The sequence below is a fragment of the Scomber japonicus genome, chromosome 13 (genome assembly GCF_027409825.1).
Source record: "Scomber japonicus isolate fScoJap1 chromosome 13, fScoJap1.pri, whole genome shotgun sequence".
Taxonomy (NCBI): domain Eukaryota; kingdom Metazoa; phylum Chordata; class Actinopteri; order Scombriformes; family Scombridae; genus Scomber; species Scomber japonicus.
The window spans coordinates 1,879,025-1,901,109 of NC_070590.1; the positions used below are offsets into that span (position 1 = coordinate 1,879,025).

The 22,085-nt window shown below is 38.8% G+C and overlaps 1 protein-coding gene across 1 annotated transcript in view; it reads left to right on the plus strand.

Moving 5' to 3' along the window:
- The first annotated feature begins 13,142 nt into the window (after positions 1–13,142).
- Positions 13,143–22,085, plus strand: part of LOC128371005 (uncharacterized) — a 28,249-nt gene continuing 19,306 nt past the window's right edge. Inside the window, exons 1-2 of the mRNA XM_053331197.1 lie at positions 13,143–13,220; positions 14,074–14,382. Of these exons, the coding sequence (XP_053187172.1) occupies positions 14,076–14,382 (307 nt within the window). The 5' untranslated portion in view covers positions 13,143–13,220; positions 14,074–14,075. The remainder of the gene's footprint in view (positions 13,221–14,073; positions 14,383–22,085) is intronic.

The following is a 22,085-nucleotide window of genomic DNA, read 5'->3' on the forward strand; positions in this document are numbered from 1 at the left end:
TTTCCTTACGTTTGTTTGCGATATGAAGGCAAATTGCTTCACTTCCTGAACAACTAATTCGGTGCGTGCGCGCTCCCGCGAGGGGGTACATTCCGCGACAGGGGTGCTTAATACGGCATAACACCGGCACCAGCAGCCATGTTAAGAAAAAGCAGGCACGTTCACGCCTCACGCGTTGAGCGCGTTCACGTAACGGCCGTGCCACCCCCCGGCGTACTAGTATCTCTACGGTGTGAAGAACTAGTGCGGAATAAAATGCCTGATCGTAGGACTCTTGCGGGGTTATGAGCGAAGAACTGCTAAATGTTAGCTAAACATGAACCCATCTTTTTTATGAATTAAAGATCGTGTGGGGTGGTTCCCGGGCTCCAGAGCGTTAATCAGTTTCTATTAGAAACCGAAACAGCGCCAAATTTGAAATCCCATACAGGTGGACTAGAAAACTGTGCAGAGCAATCACGGTCAGGGTTAGGTACGAGGAGGTATGCCGTCTTTCCGACGCAGAAGTAGAAATCAGCCTTTAGAAAACTAAAACATTGACGTGGAAATAAATATATATAAATATTTAGTATGTAATTTGGTCGCTAGCAGATTGTAAAACCTTGTTAAATTGGTATCTGCCACTCAAAGGTAAAAACAACAAGCTTCTTGCTGCTGCTGCTGAGAGCAACCTGTGGACCAAAGAAGAAAAGGAAGAAGTGAGTATTAATACACACAAAAAACTATTAACTTCTAACTTATGCAAGATAAGATTTAAATCACATTAATTACAAACTAACTAGTCAGGTTGGAACAGTAAAAGGTGAAGAGACTGGCTTCTTCCTGTTTATGTTTAACATTTAAATGTTTATAACTAATAACTAATACCTGTTTTACTGGATTAATAAGTCCTGTACAGAAACTGAAACGTTCACATGGTTCATTGTTTGAGTGGTGTTATTATCTACTGAGGGCTGTCAGCTGTTTATCCCTGTATTTTTTTTTTTAGATTGATTTTTCGTTGCTCATATTATTTCATACACAGTTCTGACTTAAGTTTTAACAGTCGTCCAATAAACAACAAAGGAAGTTCACAGATGGCTGATGTGCTCATTAGCAATCTAAGTTACATTAGCTATTAGCTATAAACACAAGTACATACAAGTTACATAAACATACATATACACACGTACATGCATACATATTTTGATCTGTATGTTTTACTGTTTCTAGTATCCATCATGTTAGCTGGACTGTTGCATTATTACAGCCTCAGCGATAGTTATACAAAAACAACGTGCTTACATTGAGTCACGTTTATGTATTTTATGTTAACCAGTGTTGCAACTTATTTGAATTAAATAATTAATATGTCCTCTCAAAGTATGAAAACTACACAATGTACTGTACATTCCCACTAAGAGAACTAAGAGTTATCTATGTAATGTGGAAACATTACAATTAAATTACAACACAGAAAACAAGAGAGAGGTGTTTGTATTTCACTGTTGTTGAGAGTTTTCTTGTAGTTTTGCAGAAAAACAGCATTGGACTACAATAGCTTCAATAAAGGTTTATTAACAGATTTATAGTTTACAAGTCCTGAAAAGCTTTGTCAACATTTGGAACAAACCAGTTTTCTTTTTTGGGTATTGGATAACTCATTGCAGTTTCAGAAACTAATTTTCTCACTTTTGTCTCTTTGTGTCTCAGAGATGCCTGCAAAGATTTCAGAGAGTGAATGGAAATCAGCCCTGACCTCCATCCTGGAGGAACTGGATGAACAGCAATACACAAAGATGCTGGATTGTTCCCGTTTTGAAAAAATCTCCAAAAGTGTGAAGACTAGCAAGTCCAGAGCGGAGATGCCTCAAACAATCATCCAGCACTTAGGAGTAGATAAGTCCATCTCTGCAATCAAAGAAGCAATGGACCAAATACCGAGGAAGGACTCTGCAGTCCAGGACAAGCTGCGTCCCTTTGTGAACAAACTGAGGAAGAAACGGGAAGAACAGAGCAAAAGTGAGTTCAGTTATTAGCTATTAATGTGAAGCCACTGTAGATGTCTGATATGAGCACAAAGAGTTTTATGGTTGGTGTCTGAGAAAATGCCCCAAAAATGTTTTCAGCTTCTCAAATGTGATGATTTAATGTTTTTCTCCATTATACATGACAGTAACCTGAAACTTTAGTTGTGAACAGCTGATTTCACCTTTGATCCTGTGAAACTGTAACACAAGAAACATCTTGTGTTGATTTTAACATGAAGCTGACTAATCTCTGTCTTAAACTTATTAAAATGTCATTTTCAGGGAAGAAGAGGAAACATGAAAGTGATCGGAACTCAGCGGACAAGGAGCCAAAGACTAAAGCTAGTAAGTTAATACATGAACACAAACACCAAAAGCTCAGTAGGTAACAGCCAACATCCTGTAACCAGGTGGGGAGTTCTGGTCTTCTGAAATGAGCCCAACATGGAAGTAACTTAGAGCTGCATTCTATCAAAAGGCCTCCAGGGGGCGACCGTCTCTATACAAGTCAATAGAGAATTCACCAACTTCTCACTTGATTTCTAACCTCAGTAAACGTTTTCAAAATGTGTTTATGGTCTCAATCGCTAGTTTAAAGCCTTCTTCAATGCAGTATGATGTTCATTTGGGACATTTTGGCCTCCCTGATTTTATATTTGACGATAAAGCAGGGTATGCATTAGGGCGTGGCTACGTCCTGATTGACAGGTTGATTGACCAATGTCCTCGAGATCCAGCCCTCGTAACCATAGCAACCTCCCCGCTCCGCCCATGGCTCCGCCTCATGCCCATATAAGTAGAATCCATGTTTTTATTTTTCCCAGCATGCACCTGAAATTTTCAAGATGGCGTTGCCTAGATTAGAAACTATTGGCTTCCGAGCAGCAGTCCACAAACCAATGGGTGACGTCACGATGTTACGTCCATTTCTTTTATACAGTCTGTGCCTGTAATCCATCCTGTCCATCATGTGTTGCCATGGTAACAGTTAATTTTGTCTAGACAGATCATTAACAGCAGCAGACAAAGCTCAGGACCTGACTGACACGGTGCGAGGAAAGGGAAATGATCCCAGCTCATGTGCCAACGCTGTCCTCTCTGAGCTGGATCCCAACCTTTCCAGACAGCTCAACTTAACAGGTGATGAAGTAGACAATTACAGTATCTGGGACACCAAGACAGAGAAATAGCTCAGTATATTCTACACGTTTATAACTAAACATGAGAAGAGAAACAAGACAGATCAGTAATAGTTCTTATAATATCAACAGTTAAATCCAAGCAACAAATGATTCCATTTGGTGTTCATCAAATTAAAGGAGACCTTTTTAATACCACATAGAATTAAATTTAATAAACCTTTGAGTCAAACTGGTCAGTGACAGAAAACCAGTAAGGACAATTAGGCCTTCTATTATGTATTGAGAACATTAATTTATTTATATTTATGTCACATTTTGTCAGTACTGCCCAGCTGTTGATGTGGAACTATGCGAGTTTATCGTGTTTAACTCTTCAAATTTCATTTTCAGAGTTTAAGAAGACCAAAGTTGTGAGCAACTCCGATTCTTTTAATGAGGAGCAAAATGTTGCAGCTGGTGAGTTAACACACACAACATAACAGATAAACCAGTGATGAAATAATATCTGCAGCACCAGTCAAAAGTGTGGACGCATTTTCTCCTTCAGGCCAATGGGAAGTCCTGTCCACACTTTAGACTGGACGAGAAAAAAACTATGTTTGGCAAAAATGACAATTACAGACTAAATGCAAGCTGATGCATTTTAGGATGAAAAGTTTTCAGTTGATGATTTTATAGAGGACTTTATGAAATACCAGGGTTTTGTGCTGTGTGCATGTGTCCTACCTCGGATATGGTACTGCTGTGAACACTTAACAATTTTCTCTATTTCTACATAAATTTGACCTAAAATGTTTTTCATAATAGATAACCGAATACTTAGTGTGGTATCGGCATTTGACAAATAATGCTCATATCGGTCTTGATGTAAACTGACTTTATGAATGTAAAAATCTCAAATAACACAAGGAACTGATGTTTTTCTTCTTTTAAAGATGAACTGAAAAGGAGCAGACTGGAAAAGGTAAGAGTGTTGAGATAAAATGACCATGCATGCCTGCTGGCTCTATACCAGAGATAATTATCGTCTGAAATTCACATTTCATATCTTTAATTTAATTAGCTTATTAATTGTCCTGAGATGTATCATGTATTCCTACTGTGATCAGATGGAAATTATTAACTGAAAAAGCAATCAAGAGTAGAATTTCACAGCAGTAAAAAGCTGTTTTTATATTAGCTTCTGTGTAACTGAGCATTAACGAAATGTTTTTGTTGTCTTTTTTCCAGGAGGGAGACAAACAGCCATGGGTACGTTTTATAGTTTTCTTTCACTGCACACAACTTTATGCTGATTCATGATCAGTATAGTTCAGATTGGGGGGTGGGGGGAGGATTCCTGGTGGTCAGTGCATCGTCAACACCGTGTATGGTGGGGATCAATGTTCCCTCTAATTTTTCATGTGTCTGGGCATACACACAAGCTCCCTGAGCACACTGAGGACCACTGTGAGCAACATCAGATGTGCACACTGTGGCCACACACCAGTATCACACCTGTTCAAAACCTTGGATCATAGCAAGTTACATGGCTTAAAAGAATCAAATTACAGCAGCAGTTTTCATTAGTTTACTTTTACTGTAAGTGATTTGGCCCACTTAAAATGAAAAAGACAAAAATCTTGTTCATGAGATGTGTAGTATGTTATATGTGAGAGTCCTGCTTTGGCCATGGGAAGAGTCCTGCTTCTGCCTGGGTGAGGTCCAGTTTGTGGCCTGGCTGAGGGTCCTGTTCTGGAAGAAATGATACATATACACCTTTCAGACATAACATTTTGTTCACATTAAAACATTCACATTTTGCACAATGACGTGTGCTATAGCTTGTGATACAGTGTAAATTCCTGTAACTCTTTCTCTGTAAAATTTCTAATTCCTCAGTTTTTTAATTAGCATTTCTACTACCCATAAATTATCTAGTAGTAACAGCATTTAATATCCATAAATAAAAAATCTTAATAAATGTCACTAGAATATGCACAAATCTGACTTAAATTTTATTTACTTATTATACTTATTATACTTATATATATTATACTTTATTTACTTTATATACTTATTTTTCACGTCAGTCCTTCTCACTTCTCCAATGGTTGTGCACTTTGTCCAGGTTGATGGCTTCGTCTGCTTCTTGCTTTGACTTTATGCGCATCAGCTGGTCCAAATGTGCCACTTCAAGACGATTTCTGGATGCTGTTTTGATTTGATTTGATTGTCAATGAGAACTTGAACTTGCTCGGGGTCAGATTTTGTTTTGTGTGACAGCTCGTTCCTTTTCTCTCGGTCTTTTGCGCTCTCCCGCAATAATGTACCAATCCCCTGCCCCATCTTAAGTCTTTGTACAATTCCAACAGCTTTCAAATGACTTTTCTGCTGAATGTGACGCTTAAGGTAGTCCAACTTCCATTCAGTCCACATGTTTCCCTCCGAAAACTCACTTGCTACTTTGGCTTCGCTGCATGTTTTGCAGAGTAGACCTTTCTCACTCGAAAAAGAAAAAATCTCACCCAGTTTCACCGCTTGTTCTTCTATTTGCACATACTCCGACAGCCATTCCATCTTAAAAGAACCGCATTTCTTTTTTACTTTGGCTTGGTGAGTGGATGTGTCGCTGCCCGTTCGTTTCGCCATGGTAAGGGTGGTTGTTAGCTAGCTAGCCTGAACGCCGTGTATGGGCAGGGCAGAGGGCACATATGCAAGCACTGTCAAGGCTATGATTGGCTGCGTAGCTTAAGTGAACCGTATCGTATCATTGGCTGGACACCTGTCACTCACTGAGTTACATTGCAAAATGGTACAGGAAACAATATTATTGGTCTAATTAATTAGATTAGACTAGGTCTAATATTAACTATTAATTAATACGTTTATGTTTTTTATTTTATGCGCTGCATAGATTTTATTGTGTGCTGAGAATGTGCAAGCAGTGCGCGATTGCGCAAGCGCGCAGCTTGGAGGGAACATTGGTGGGGATGGTGTGCTGCTGACCTCGACTCGGGACGTTGTGGATTGGTGGAAGGAATACTTCGAAGACCTCCTCAATCCCACCGACACGCCTTCCGGTAAGGAAGCAGGGCCTGGGGACCCGGGTGTGGGCTCCCCTATCTCTGGGGCTGAGGTGGTCGAAAAGCTCCTCAAGGGCAGTGCCTCTGGATTGGCAGACTGGGGTGGTGGTCCCTCTTTTTAAGAAGGGGGACCGGAGGGTGTGTTCCAATTATAGGGGAATCACATTCCTCAGCCTCCCTGGTAAGGTCTATTCAGGGGTGCTGGAGAGGAGAGTCCGTTGGATAGTCGAACTTCAGATTCAGGAGGAGCAGTGTGGTTTTCGTCCAGGCCGTGGAACTGTGGACCAGCTCTACACCCCCTCACCCTCTGCACAGATCCGATCTTGGTTCCTACCCTCACCTCTGGTCATGAGCTTTGGGTCGTGACCCAAAGAACAAGATTGCGGGTACAAGCGGCCGAAATGAGCTTCCTCCGTAGGGTGGCTGGGCTCTCCCTTAGAGATAGGGTGAGAAGCTCAGTTATCCGGGAGGAGCTCGGAGTAGACCCGCTGCTCCTCCGCATCGAGAGGAGCCAGATGAGGAGGCTCGGGCATCTGGTTAGGATGCCTCCCTGGTGAGGTGTTCAGGGCCCATCCCACCGGTAGGAGACCCAGGACACGCTGGAGAGACTATGTCTCTCGGCTGGCCTGGGAACGCCTCGGGGTCCCCCGGGAAGAGCTGAATAAAGTGGCTGGAGAGAGGGAAGTCTGGGCTTCTCTGCTTAGGCTGCTGCCCCCGTGACCCGACCAGGATAAGCAGAAGAAGATGGATGGACTGATTCATGTGTTTGTATTCATGTTGCTGACATGGAGATATTTGTTTTCTCTTTTTGTGTCCAGAGAAAAACCATCAGGGATCTGAAGTCCAGTGGTCACCTTCAGGATTCAGAAGCCATCGTTGGGAAAGTTATGCAGAAATCAGGGCTACGCAGATCTAAAACCCAGAATGACAATGGAACAGTTTTCTTTTATGTGTCAGTCGCTGATGACACAGACTGTATTAAACTGATGGTTTTTGGGAAACCCCACTTTCAAGAAATCAATGAGGAGTGCTCCTACATGTTCAGAAAGCTAATAACAGATGAAAAGGGTGTGAAGGTTAACAAACACAGCAAAGTGTCAGAGAGGAGTGCTGTCAAAGTCCCAGAAGAGCTAGAGATGAAAGCACGGGAACTCATTTGTGTCCCGAGTCCAGTTTACTCCATCGCAGAAGCCAAAACACTTCCTGAGAAGTTTGGAGTGACTGTTAAAGGAACTGTAACAGAGGTGAGTCTCCAGATACTTAAAGGATTAGTCTAGTGGGGTTTTCTTCATTTTTCATCTTGTCAGAAAATCTCATGTTTGGATCCAAACCAACTATGAATTGATCTACTAACAAGTGTTATGTGTGTATCAAAGCCTGATATATCTTATTCCTTCGTTGTTGTTCAAAAACGATGAAAAACACATCAGTGAGTCACACTGCTGCACTGGGTGACATGTTGGTTTGTAGAGAAACGGAAACAAAGACTAACAGTAATAATTTAATACATACATCGTAGTTAGGTAATGTGTCGTTGCAAGTCTTACCATTTAGTTTTCAAGATTTCATAAAAAATGTAAAGAACAGATGGTACACACCATCATTAGGTAAAAAAATGTCATGACTCCTGTTCTGAAGAGAGAAACTCTCATCACTGTTCCCAAACAAGAAAAATGTGTTTAAAACAGTATTTTGGGGCTTTTTCCAACCTTGTTTCTGTTGTTGGTTTGTTCAGATTTATCGTGTTGTAGAAACGGAGGTGACGGCCCAACAGAGGATGACAAAGAGGCAAGAATTCCTCCTACGGGAAGACAAAGAGTCCATCAGTATCTGCATGTGGGGAGAAAACACCGAGCAGGTCAAAGAAATATCATTTGGAGACGTCGTCAATGTGACCAACGTGAAGACCAGTCGCTACCATGAAACTGTGTCCCTGAGCTCAACTGGATTCACCAGAATTCTTTCGGTAGCTGCTCTGAGATCTTTCTGCTGAACTTCTTCTTCTTCTTCTTCTTCTTCTTCTTCTTTCAAGATACCTGTTTAGTCTTCAGTGGAATTAGAAGCTTCTGGACATATTTCCATATATCCTGTAGAGTCCATCAGCTGTTAGCTACTACATGATTATTAAAGTATTTCTCAGCCTGTCCTGATCTTTAACTATAAACGTTGTGTCTCTGCAGATTGAAAGAGCTCCTGTCCAGAAAGCCAGAATTGAGATTCAGGCGATCCAAAGTACCGACCCCACGCAGACGTTCCTGGAGGCGGTGTACAACGGGCTGATCGATACGTTTGTTGTGTCCACTCAACTTCTGGCAAGCGAGTTTAACTTAAGACTGGACGGTGATTTAAAAAAAAATCTTCTTAATAAGATGCCATTCTCAGCAGATGTAGAAATACAAGGCAGAAAAATTCATGCACTGCAAAAAAATGCAGGAAACTGATCCTTGAGAATTTGGATAAAACAGGTTTTAATTTTGAAAATTAAAAAAATCAAATATTAAGAAATCGATATTTAGTTTTACACTTATAATCAGTGCAACCTCCTGACTTTGTAATTTTTTCATAAAATGTGTTTTTCCTGTCATCACTTGTGTTTTGTCAACACAGTCAAACACAATAAAAAGCTAATTATTCCTATATATTTGGTCTGATATCGATTACAGCATGTATTCACCTTAAGCTCACAAATATGTTGTTAAATGTTGAATAGTCCCTTTTATTCCTTTTTTATGCTGTTTCATGTGTGCAACTCTTATATCATGCAAGTCTTGTCATTTGCATTTAATATGAAATATAACAGTTTTGAACATAAATTAACACATTCTTTCATTTAAAGAAACAATTACTTTAATAAATCAGCTGTTTTGGAGAAAGAGACTGTGACAGTGGTGACAGTGGTGACAGTGGCCTAATTACAATTCATCATGTAAATGTATCATTCTACATCAAATAATAACTAGTATTGTTTAACAGTACTGTTATAAACATCATCATTTTTAAATTGTCAGCTTTATATTGTTGTGAAGCCACTTGAAAATCTGATCAGCTTGGATCGGTAGCTTCTAATAAACCTATTAATCCCCATGGTCAGACAGAACCTGACAGTGTTGATGCATGAGTTCTATACAGGAGCCATCTTGTTTTCCCTCTGTTGTTAGCTACCTTTGACTTCCTCATAAAATGGTTAAATGTATTTCATATTTTACTCTCCAAATACAAAAGAGACAGTGTTGACGCATCATGGTTGTGACACCAGCAACATCAATAAATATGTGAAAATTATGGAATAAAGCTTGTTTGACTTTGTTTTTTTCGTTTATCAGATGTGTAGAATGGAAAGCGGGTCCTCAGCAATATAACTGACCTTGTAGTTGTTTGATTTTATTACTTATTTATAAATATCTGACTTTTTTGGCAACCACAAAATGAGTGTATAAGCAAATATTGTTGAAAATTAACTGATTAACTGGTATGTATATTATATATTTTAAATAATTTTTTCACAGGTTCATATCAAATTGAAATGATAAGATCTTATCTGAGGACACATGCTTTTGTGGGTACGGACCTTGCATATAATCAAGTAATTTATAAAACATCCTCAAATGATCAACCCTGATTATTTAAAATAAGAGAAAATGATTCATTTTCAAAGAAATTGGCACTATTCTTTCATGAGTTGCTCTTTGAATGGCAATACATTTTATTACTGTGAAAGTAATTCTGGGACTGTGGTTTTCCTTACTTTTTTGTACTTCATGTAGATCTTAAATTTAATCCAAAATGGTCTTAAAAAGGTTTTAAAAGTCTTAAATGTAACTTAATGTAACTCGTTCAAACCTGCAGAAATCTTGGACTTATTCTCTTCGTATGTCCGTGATTAAAAGGATAGAACTTGTTGATAATATCTTGTAATGAGACTTCACAGTTCTGAAATGGTTGTTTTGCAATTAAAAGAAAGTAAAATGTAAGAAAACGGTCAATATGAATAGATTTAGTTATTGTGCAGCTGACAGACTTTACAGGAACAGATTGAGGTTTTGTTTCAATTTGTTAAACATCAACTGATAATTGTTCTAATTATTCTGTAGATTATAAAGTGTTTTACAGCTCTATCAGTGAACAGTTTAATCTGACTAAAATGTCTTTGTAATATTTCCACATTGAACTCAAATCACAACACAGAAACAGTGTGAAGGTGTTTTGTGTGTCAGTGTTGACCAGCAGAGGCAGCAGAGATCTGCCAAAACTAAACTAAACACAGAAACCTTTCCTCAAGTCTAGTTGAGCTTCACTGTCCACATTGTGTGCAGGCAGGATCAAAGTGTATCAAAGGTGTACAAGTAGAACGGGTCATCCACGAGCTACAGGGTTGGCAATATCCCAAGTTGCTCCTGAATGCCCGGTCAGCATCTTGCTCCTACGCTGTACAAGTATGTGTCTGATGAGGTAAAGTGCCTTATAAGTGCAGTCCAAAGAAGAGACTCAGCATTTTGGATTTAGGTGAGTTCATATCTACAGTCAAATAAGTAATGGATCTGATACTGAGGAGGGGCGACTCTACAGTACTGCTGCGCCCCTCTGTGGACAAACTGAAAACAAACACCAGAGAAGACCAGAACACAACAGTGTGAAATACACCTACTGATGTACTACTACCTACTACTACTGACCTACTACTGTTTCTTCTTTAAACGAACCACAGAAGAGCAGCCAGCCTGACGAGGTGGGAGTTCTCACAGTGGTTTTTGATTTTGGTTGTAAATGAACTGAGAGAAGTTGATGTTGACTCAGGATACACTTTGAGGTTCAATAAGAATTTCAGTTGAAAACTTTCCAAAGTTAACTAAAATTATCAAGAGAATATGAAGAAACCAGTTTTGACATTATGTCTTAGACCTATGTACTGATCAGCATATGAACTGAAGTTAGCAAACCAGCTAGCTTTGGCCTGAACTATTATCACTAGTCCAGTCACCCCTCAGTCCAACATCTCTAACCCAACTCTAACATGTAGCTTTTTTTTAAATAAAAAGATGGATAGATAGAGTACTTACAACTCTATCTATAATATATTATTTGCTGAGTCTACTCTGATAACTTTATAAAATGTGATTTATTGCTAAATTAAATAAACAACCAAGCCATGTCTAAACTTGTAAAATGTATTCCACTTTATAATCTACAATTCATCAGTTATTTGGACATTTAAGCAACTTTATAATATACAGTTGTTTAAATGTTAAAGTGTCAGTGATAATCCTACACTATAAAATCTATAATAACTCTAGAAGGAGCTATTATGCATTTAAGCGCTTTTAGTTTTGGAGCTAAGTTCATTTTTATGTTACTGTAACAGTCACAGATGCATTATTATATTCTCTTTAAAATAGTAGCCATGTTTGATGTGAGTGTCATGTTACTTTGCATGTGTTAGCTGAAAAATCAATTCATTTATTTTATTTTGTGAGAGTTTTTTTTCTTGATGACATCACCTGTTATTAGTTTACTAACCCGTGCTCCACTAATTTACTATGAATTAAAAGAGAGGTTTTATAATCTGTGACTTAATTCTTGTTCATACTTGACAGTTTTATCTGTTGGAGAGCTCTGACCCTCAGGAAGTAACCCAGTAACCATGACGACTAACTAGTGCTGTAGTCAAGAAGACCGCACCAACCGAGACCGAGACAAGACAAAGACTTTTAGAGGTCGAGACCGCGACAGTACCATATATATCAAAGGCAAATCATGAAAAAACATCAAAGTGTGAGTTTTCTTTTTTATTTCAGTTTGCTTTTAAATAAAGGCGTGCCAGTCACTCTCACACTGAGCTGGGGGAAATCCTTACTACCAATGATTTGAAGTTATTAGCTGTTTTTGAGAGGGTCCTTTTTCACTCTTATCAACAAGGCACGGACAAAAAAGCCTATCAGCGGTGATCTTGACGGGTCTCGTTAAAAGAAACCCGAGACCGAGACAAGACCAACAACCTCAAAAAATGGTCTTGAGACCGGTCTCGAGTACTACAACACTTATACTAACACTATGTGTGTTTGTAGTTATAATAAATGTGTTTATTAAGAGTTAAACCTGAACACTAACACTGGACTATTTTACAGTGTGTTGCTGCTTTTACTGAAAGATATGAATATTTCTTCCATCTCTGACAGAAACTGACCCGTTAACTCCTCTGACAGCACGAGACAACAAACCTCAGTGTGTAACAAGTAACTGGTCGACCAAACCATTGTTCACAGGGAAAGGGGCGGGGTTGTCTGTGCGTTTGTTATAAGCACAGTTATGTGCATGTTATAAGGATTAACAGTATTTACAAAAAGTAATATTGATGGTGTTATGTTTATTTGCATTTAATATAGATAAATAGGCTGGTAAGCATGTTGTAGAAACATTATTTAAGTTGGTATCTGCCAAAAATAACTTTTATAAGCCACAGAGCAACTGCAACAAGTACTGTCCTTTGAAACAAGTCTTACAAATCTTGTAATTAATATCATGACGTTACACACTCTATACAGTAGGTGGCGTCACGCACCTTTAAGTCTTTCAGGTGCGCAGTGTTTTTCTTCCAGGTCGGTGAAGCTATGACCCGCCCTACTCTGCCTCTGATTGGTTAGGACTCGTTGGGTTAGGTAGGGTTCAATGAAAGACAGACTTATTGGGCGGGGAAAAGCTGCGCCATCCAAGGAAAAAAAGTACCGCCTTCAACAAAAAGTGCGCCAAACTTGAATGTGACAGAACAAAGAAGAGGTGTGAGCTCTGAAACGGACCTTTAACATTGTCTAAGTTAGAAAACTAAAACATTGACGTGGAAATAATCTCTTTATATAAATATTTAGCATATAATTTGGTCACAAGCAGATTTTAAAACATTTTTTAAATTCGTATCTGCCATTCAAAGGTCAAAACAACAAGCTTCTTGCTGCTGCTGAGAGAAACTCTGACTGTGGACCAAAGAAGAAATCAGTCCAGGAAAGGAAGAAGTGAGTATTAATATTCTTAATGCATTATTTATTCCTTTTAAAAAACAAACAAAAATAATTTATGCAAGATAAGATTTAAATCACATTAATTACTTACTAACACTAAGTCAGGTTGGAACAGTAAAAGATGAAGAGTCTGACAGATGAGCTCTTGTTTATGTTTAACATTGAAATGTTTATAACTAATAAGTAATACGTGTTTTACTGGATTAATGAGTCCTCTACAGAAACTGAAACGTTCACATGGTTCATTGTTTGAGTGGTGTGATTATCTGCTGTTTATTGTACCCATCTAAGTAGCTGGACTGTTGGATTATTACATCCTCAGCGATAGTTATACCAAAACATCACAACTTAAATTTGAGGGTGTTTACATTGAGTCATGTTTTTAATCTCATGTTAAGTATTACTTATAACTTATTTGAATTAAATAATATTTATTTGTTTTAATAATAATATTTAATCTCTAAAAGTATGAAAACAGTGCTGCATATTTCCAGGTAGGATCTTATTTTATTGTGATTTTGCAGCTCTATCATTGAACTAGGAGTTCAATCCAACTAAAATATCTACGCAATGTGGAAACATTACAATTAAATTACAACACAGAAAACAAGAGAGAGGTGTTTGTATTTCACTGTTGTTGAGAGTTTTCTTGTAGTTTTGCAGAAAAACAGCGTTGGACTACAATAGCTTCAATAAAGGTTTATTAACACGTTATTAACAGTTTCGTGGTTTACAAATCCTGAAAAGCTTTGTCAACATCTGGAACAAACCAGTTTTCTTTTTTATGTGTTGGATAACTCATTGCAGTCTGGCTTATTTTTCTCACTTTTGTCTCTTTATATGTCAGAGATGTCTGTAAAGATTTCAGAGAGTGAATGGAAAACAGCCCTGACCTCCATCCTGGAGCAGCTGGATGACCAGCAATACAAGAAAATGCTGTTTTGTTTCTGTTTTGACAAAATCCCCAAAAGTGTGCAGACTAGCAAGTCCAGAGAGGAGATGCCTCAAACAATCATCCAGATCTTAGGAGTAGATGAATCCATCTCTGCAACCAATGAAGCAATGCTGCTCATTCCAAGGATGGACTCTGCAGTCCAGGACAAGCTGCGTCCCTTTGTGGACAAACTGAGCATCAAACAGGAAGAAGAGACCAAAGGTGAGTTCACAGTTATTAGCTGTTAATGTGAAGCCACTGTAGATGTCTGATATGAGCAGAGAGAGTTTTACGGTTGGTGTCTGAGAAAATGCCCCAAAAATGTTTTCAGCTTCTCAAATGTGATGATTTAATGATTTTCTCCATTATACATGACAGTAACCTGAAAGTTTAGTTGTGAACAGCTGATTTCACCTTTGATCCTGTGAAACTGTAACAGTAATGTTCCACCATGTTCTGATATTTTATAGAAAAAAAGATTCAGTATATTTTTTAGTAGCAGTCTGACATCAACATCATGTCTCCACAGAAAACAAACACATGACATTCAAGTATAAAAGAACCCAACATAAGAAGCATCATTTCAACTTCATTTACAGCTTGTGTTGATTTTAACATGAAGCTGACTAATCTGTGTCTTAAACTTATTAAAATCTCATTTTCAGGGAAGAAGAGGAAACATGAAAGTGATCAGAACTCAGCAGACAAGGAGCCAAAGACTAAACCTAGTAAGTTAATACATGAACACAAACACCAAAAGCTCAGTAGGTAACAGCAAACAGAGAAATAACTCAAAAGAAAAACAAGACAGAAAAGTAGAGAATTCTAATAATATCAAAAATCCAAGCAAAATTTATTTTTTAATATAAGAAATATCATAAAATTAAATGTAATACCCTTCTCAGTCAAACTGGTCAATTAGGCCATCTATTATTTATTGAGAACATACATTTATCTACATTTACTGTAAAAACCGGTGTATAAGTCGCAGTCTGTTTTGGGGGGTGTCATGCGGGACAAACGCTTTTTTATTACAGATTGGTTTATTTGAATGCACCAGTAGTTATTCCTTCATTCATTTATATCCAAAATCTTTTTCAATTTACTTTTATTAGAAACACAATTAAAACACACATATTACTAGGCTTTACGCCAATCTGATCAGTTACATCGGATCAGCGGATATTTAGCATTTTATGTAATCAGTGAGATCGGCTGTAATGTCTTAGTTGGCCGATCCGATCAATGTCGTCGTGTTGGAACTTTTTGCAGATGCTCCCGTTGCATAGATTGAAGATGTTGTGTTTCATCTCATTTACTCTGAAGAAGTTCCACCACCGACATGTTTGATCTGTGATCGGTTTATTTAAACTCACTGATCGGTGATCAGCCCCAAAAATCCTGATCATGTCAAGCCTACATATTACACCCTAAACAGTGTGTTGGGTTAATGGTAAAGTAATGATTTGCTTAAGTGAACTGGACCGGTGTATTAATTCAGACCGGGTTCAGTTAGGCTGAGTTTAAATTAAACTTTTTACAAGAGCACAGTAACTTTACATATTTAATAGAGTGTGTAGATGTGTGCTCACTGTCGCTGGACTCTGTGTCAGTCCCAAAGTCAAACATCCCCTGTTCCATCCAGTGGAAAAACAACAAAGTTAGTGAATCTTTTATTCTTTAGATCTGTGCTCGTCTGTGCGCTTTTGCATATTGTGCTTCAACATCAGCTGCTGTGGCTCAGTTTGGTCTGTAAATACTGAACCATCACAGTAACTAGTGTCTGAATTACTTCTGATCAACACACTGAATCAGCACCAGTGAATGCGCCTGGCTTTTAATTGTATTTTTCTGTACAACATACAACAGTAACGGCTCTATTTTAATTTGCTGCTGAAACAGCTGGAGCTCACGGTGCATGCCTGACACTTCTGTTTATAGAACGTTATAGTTCAGTGTGGACGCTCACATCATTATCTTTATAGTTAAAGTTATTGTTCTTAGTGTGGATGGCCTTTTACAGATCTATGATCACATTCAAATCCAACCTCTCTGTATTTTGCTCCTGTATAGGACACCGGTGTATAAGACGCATCCCACTTTACAATGGAAAAAAAATTGCATTTAAGGTGCACCTTATACACCGGTTTGTACGACGTATGACATTTTGTCAGTAATTCCCAGGTGTTGATGTTGAACTGTAGAAGTAAAGTGTGCATTTAAAATTTTCATTTTCAGAGTTTAAGAAAAACAATGTTGTGAGCGACTCAGATTCTTCTGATGAGGAGCAAAATGTTGCAGCTGGTGAGTTAACACACAACATCACAGATAAAACAGTGATGACAAGTTCTACAAAATAGTCAAAAGTGTGGACACATTTTCTCATTCAGGAAGTCCTGTCCACACTTTTGACTGGACTAGAGAAAAAATTACATCTTTGGCAAAAAATACCGTAACGGACTTAATGTAAGCTGATGCATTTTATGCTTTCTGATTAAGTTTTTATGAAGAGCACTTTATGAAATACCAGGGTTTTTCCTGGCCCAAAATGGGGGGGGGGGGCAATAAGGCCTTTTATTATTTATTATAAGAACATGAATTTCTTTACATTTATAACATATGACATCTTGTTGTTGATGTGTTGATGTCGAACTGTGCAAGTAAAACGTGTTTAACTCTTCAAATGTAATTCTCAGGATCTAAGAAGAACAAAGTTGAGAGCAAAGCAGATTCGTCTGATGAAAAGGAAAATGTTGCAGCTGGTGGGTTAACACACACAACAAAACAGATAAAATAGTGAGTTTTACAAAATATCTACAGCAGGGAGGGTGGGGGCGTTGTGGCTGCTGCTGTGCACACACTCGGAGCAGCTTCTGGTGTGAGTCAGACTGTGCCAGGCAGAGCGACCAAACGCCACCAAAACAGGATCTGACTTGTTTTTTCAGCACATCCCATACGCAGCAAGCTGTAATGTGCTGTCTATTCACACACCTGTCTATCATAGACAGCATGAACCTTTCAGCAGTTTTTGCTACAGTAGCACTTCTGAACGTTCAGATGAGCAAGCATTTGCTTCCTACATGTATCAACGAGCCGTGGATGTCCATGACCCTGTCACAGGTTCATTCATTCATTGTCCTTCCTTAGACCACTTTAGAGAAGTACTGACTACTGCTTACCCAAAAGACCCCAAAGACCTGCTGTTATGGAAATACTCTGACCCAGTCATCTAGCAATTTGTCGCTCAAATCCTTTTGCATGGCTACATCTACCAGCCATGTGCAGGCAGTCTGGGTAAGTAACAAGGGGCCATCAGTGATGGGAGGGGGAAAAATTACAAGGCCCTGGTGGTACTAATCCAGCATTGTCCTCACACTAGACCATTTTTCCTGCTTCCATTACACCAACTTCATGAATTGACTGTTCACTTGCTGCCTAATATATCCCACCCGTTGATAGGTGCCACTTTAATGAGATGATCCATGTTATTCACTTTGCCTTTCAGTGGTTTTAATGTTTAGAATCATCAGTGTATTAAAAATATCATAAATCATATTTTTTTCCCAACCAATTTGTTTAGCCCTTTAACTCTGAATCAAAGGCAAATATATATCTTAGCACATAATTTATAAATGCAGGACCCCCCCCCATGGCAGAACTACATAAAGAGTATTAAAATTATGGTTAAAAAAAACCCCTCAGATTTCAAACGAATCTCACAAAGGGAACATGGAAATCACTTACATTCTGGCAATTTATGTTCAACCTTGGGGAAGTGTCCAGAATTTGCATCTCTGCTGTACACGCTGACACTGCCTGTGATGATGTCATCAGCACTTTACTGCTAGACAGGTTTTCTCACCACCCCAAGACCCCAAGAGGAAGTCCTCAGTGTGGAAACTGACTTTGTGTTTCTTCTTTTAAAGATCAACCAAAGAGCAGCCAACCTGACACGGTAAGAGCCTGAATCTACACATGCTGGCATTATTAAACATATATTTATGCTGTATTTATGATCAAGTTAATAGTTTGGGTTTCAAAGTAAGAGATATAAACATACTTTCCCAAGATAATTATACACCCACATTTATCTAAGGCTGCGTTCACACTGCAGGCAAATCTGATTCAAATCTGATTTTTAGGCCTGACTGTCCACACTGTTTTTAGCAAGTGTCCGAATCAGATTTAGCTCTGTTCAGATTGGGCCACATTAATGACCAATCTGACAGGTTGCTGTGGCAACATCGTTGGAGCGGAGGCGTCATCTAGCATGTATTGTGTGATGTCATATCATTATAACTGCAACAACAAAACATCTAGCTTCTCTTGAACCGAGCCATCTCCCCAAAGATTAAGAATATGGTTTGGTCCTCTGTCCATGGACTGATGTTTACGTCCTCCGTTGCCTCCAGTGATATCCCCTAGCAACAACAACTGGAATAAGTCCTCCAGTGATATCACCTAGCAACAACAACTGAAATAAGTCCTCCAGTGATATCACCTAGCAACAACAACTGGAATAAGTCCTCCAGTGATGTCACCTAGCAACAACAACTGGAATAAGCGGGTCTGGTGTCGCATAGAGTGACGTAGCGTAGAGACGTAGAGAGACGTCACGGACAGTCAAATCCGATCTGAGTGTTTGGAGCTGTTCAGACTCAGACACATCTGTCCAAATGAGATTTGAAACTTCCTCCTAAAGGTGGTTTCAATCTGGTTTGCAAAAATCAGATCTCATGTGATTTTGATGTGATGTTCAGACTTCATAAGAGCCATCTGGTTCCAATCTAGATGGGCTAAAAATCGGATTGCGGCTTGCAGTGTGAACGCGGCCCAAATATTCCCAATAGAGGCAAAAATTAGGCAATCAAAACTTCACTGGAGTGATACATTTATCACAACAGTTTCTGTTCAAAGAAACTTTAACTTTAGAACTTTAATGGTCGGTCGGAACAAAACCTCAACATAAAATTTTCTTTTCTCCTCCAGCAGGGGGCGTTTATCAAATACAGTCACTCTGGTTGATGCTCTGTTGTCTTGGTTTTAATGTAAAGCAGTGAGTCATGCTCGCAGCAACAGTGTCACTGAGTTTTTAAGCTGAGTTCAGACAGACAGCAGTCCTGTGTGAAAACATGAAGCCCCTTCATCCATTTCAGTTAGAATAGATAATGCAGAGGGCTCTGGCAAAAAAAGTTGAACCTGGCTCAGCCTTTGGCAGCGTTGCATCAAAGCCTCTTTTCTTATTGATTTGAGTTTTATGATACTAACATATGTTAATTTTCCAGGAGAGAAAGATTCCATCATGGGTGAGTGCATTTCTTTAGGACTTTGTAGTGATTCATCCAGACGTTCACGTTTACATTTATGTTGCTCTGACATTTCTTTGTCTCCTTTTTGTGTCCAGAGAAAATCCATCAAAGATGTACTGACCAGTGGTGGCCTGGATAAGAAACCCATCGTTGGGAAAGTTGTCCAGAAATCTGCTCTGCGAACATACCAACCCAAAGGCAAGAAGAAAAGGTTTTTCTTTCACCTGGGAGTCTGTGATGAGACGGCCTGCATTAAAGTCATGGTGTACAATGGAAAAGATCGCTATGAAGAATTCCAGAAGCAGAGCTGCTACATATTCAAAAATGTAATCATGGATGAAAATGTCATGAAATTTATCACAGATAGCAAAAAGTCAAAGACGAATCCCATTGATGTCCCAGAAGAGCTGGAGATGGAAGCCGAAATGCTCATTTATCCCCAGAAGCCAGTTTGCTGCATAGCAAAGGCCAAAGTATATGATAACAAGACAGCAGTGAGCGTTGAAGGAACTGCAACAGAGGTGAGTTCCCATGAGACATTCAGCCATGCTAATTGAGAGAAGTGCCAAAAAATTGGCTCATCTGCCAATGTGACAACAATGTAATACTGTTTTAATTTACGATACGATATACTTTATTGTCCCTTTTGTGAAATTTTTTTTTTGACTCAAACTGATACATAAATAAATTACATCCAACAAACAAAAACAACAAAAAAGAACATCCACATATTGCACGTAGCCCCACAGAGTATATTGCACATATGACATATTACACATATCCCAGTGGAAAGGTGAAAAGATAAAAACACCATTGCACGAACCCCACAGCCTCCAGTGAATGAATCCAGTTGAGGTGTGAATGAGTTTATACACCAACAACATAAGAGAAATGAACATGCAGTCATACACACAGAATATAAATAATAGGCTAAGCACTCTAATAGTAAATACATGTTATTTTCCCATTTCAAGTATAATAAGGGCTGCATTGTATGTAAGTATAATAATGTCTGCTCCACAAATTTGTGCTTTGACTATAATGATGCCACAGTCTCTACAGTACACTCAACCATGAACCTGAACAGCTAAACGTAATACTAATGCTTCGTTGTCTGCGTAGAGACATCAGCATCCATATAATGAGCAATGGTGTATGTCTAAGAATTAGTATATATGCTGTTGAAAAGTGGTGGGTGGTGAATGGAACACAAGTTGACATGTTTATCTCTACCATTTTGGCTTGTGGCACTTAAACTGTAGTGTGCCTCGTCCTCACAAACAAACCAAATCCCTTCTTGTTTCCTTTTTGCTTCCTGTGAGTTTACCTCCAAGCTCTTCTTCTCAAAACTGAGCCATTTTATAGCAAAGACTCACTGACCTCAGGTTATGTTACATGAAATGTGAAATCCAGTTGATAGATGACAGCAGATCTACACATTAGACAAATCCAGTGTAGCTAAAGATTTCACAATCTGTTGATGAATTTGTTCAACATAAATAAACTTGTTGGATTGTTTCCATTGTTGTTTGTTGTTCAGATTGGTCCTGTCGAACACGTCAAAGTGAAGAACCAACGCAGAAAGAAAGAAAATAAAGAAAAGAAAGATTTCCACCTTAAAGATGACACCGGTTCCATCCGCATCACCTTGTGGGGCAAAGACGTCGCTCAGATCAGAGGAATATCAAATGGAGACTTCGTCAGAGTGACCAACGTGAAGACCAATCACTACTATGACACCGTCTCTCTGAACTCAACAGATTTCACCAGAATTTGCAAGGTAGCCTCCACACACTGCACACTGTTCCACTGATGCCAGTTTAGTATATTTTAGTTTTTCTCTCAACACACAGAAGCAGTGTTTGTTGTTCAGTTTGCTGGTAGAATGAAGTGCTTCTGCATTTCATAATCACTGACACTATACTGCAAATGTAGGGTGGAACTATTAAATACTTAATAGTATAATAATAGAAAACTGTTGATGCCATTTTCTCCTAACTGTAGTGTAAGTGAAGCAGTTGTCATGACTGACCTGGACTGAGTTTTATGGTCATTTTATTTCATCAGTTTTTTGATGAGTTTTTCTATGTATTGTCTTGTTTAGTTCTGATTTTGTGAGTTTTGTGTAAGTGAAAAGCTCCTCTAGGGACCTAGAGTTATTATTAGTATGTGTAAGAAATGTAATAAACATAACGTCCTCTGCGCTGCTTAGCTGTGATTCTCAGTGTATTTCCTGACTCTGACTCTGACTGTGAATGTTTGTGTTTGCAGATACAAAGCGCGGCCATCCAGAATGTCGAAGCTGAGATCATAGGAATCATCTCAGCCAATATGACGGAGACTCACCTGGATGCAAGCATCAATGACAAGGTGGAGACGTTGTTTGTGGCTTCTAAACTTCTGGCAGAGGTGTTTGAGGTCAGACTGGAAGGTGACTTGACAGATATGTTCATTAAAAAAATCCCTTTCAAAGCAAATGTGGAAATAAAAGGAAGTCAAATCAATAAAATCAATAAAATCAAAGCCAGTAAAGAGATGTAAAAGCCCCCCCCACACACACACACACAGAGTCAGGGGTCCTGTGTGTAATGATGGTGGATTTGCTTGTTTTGCCAG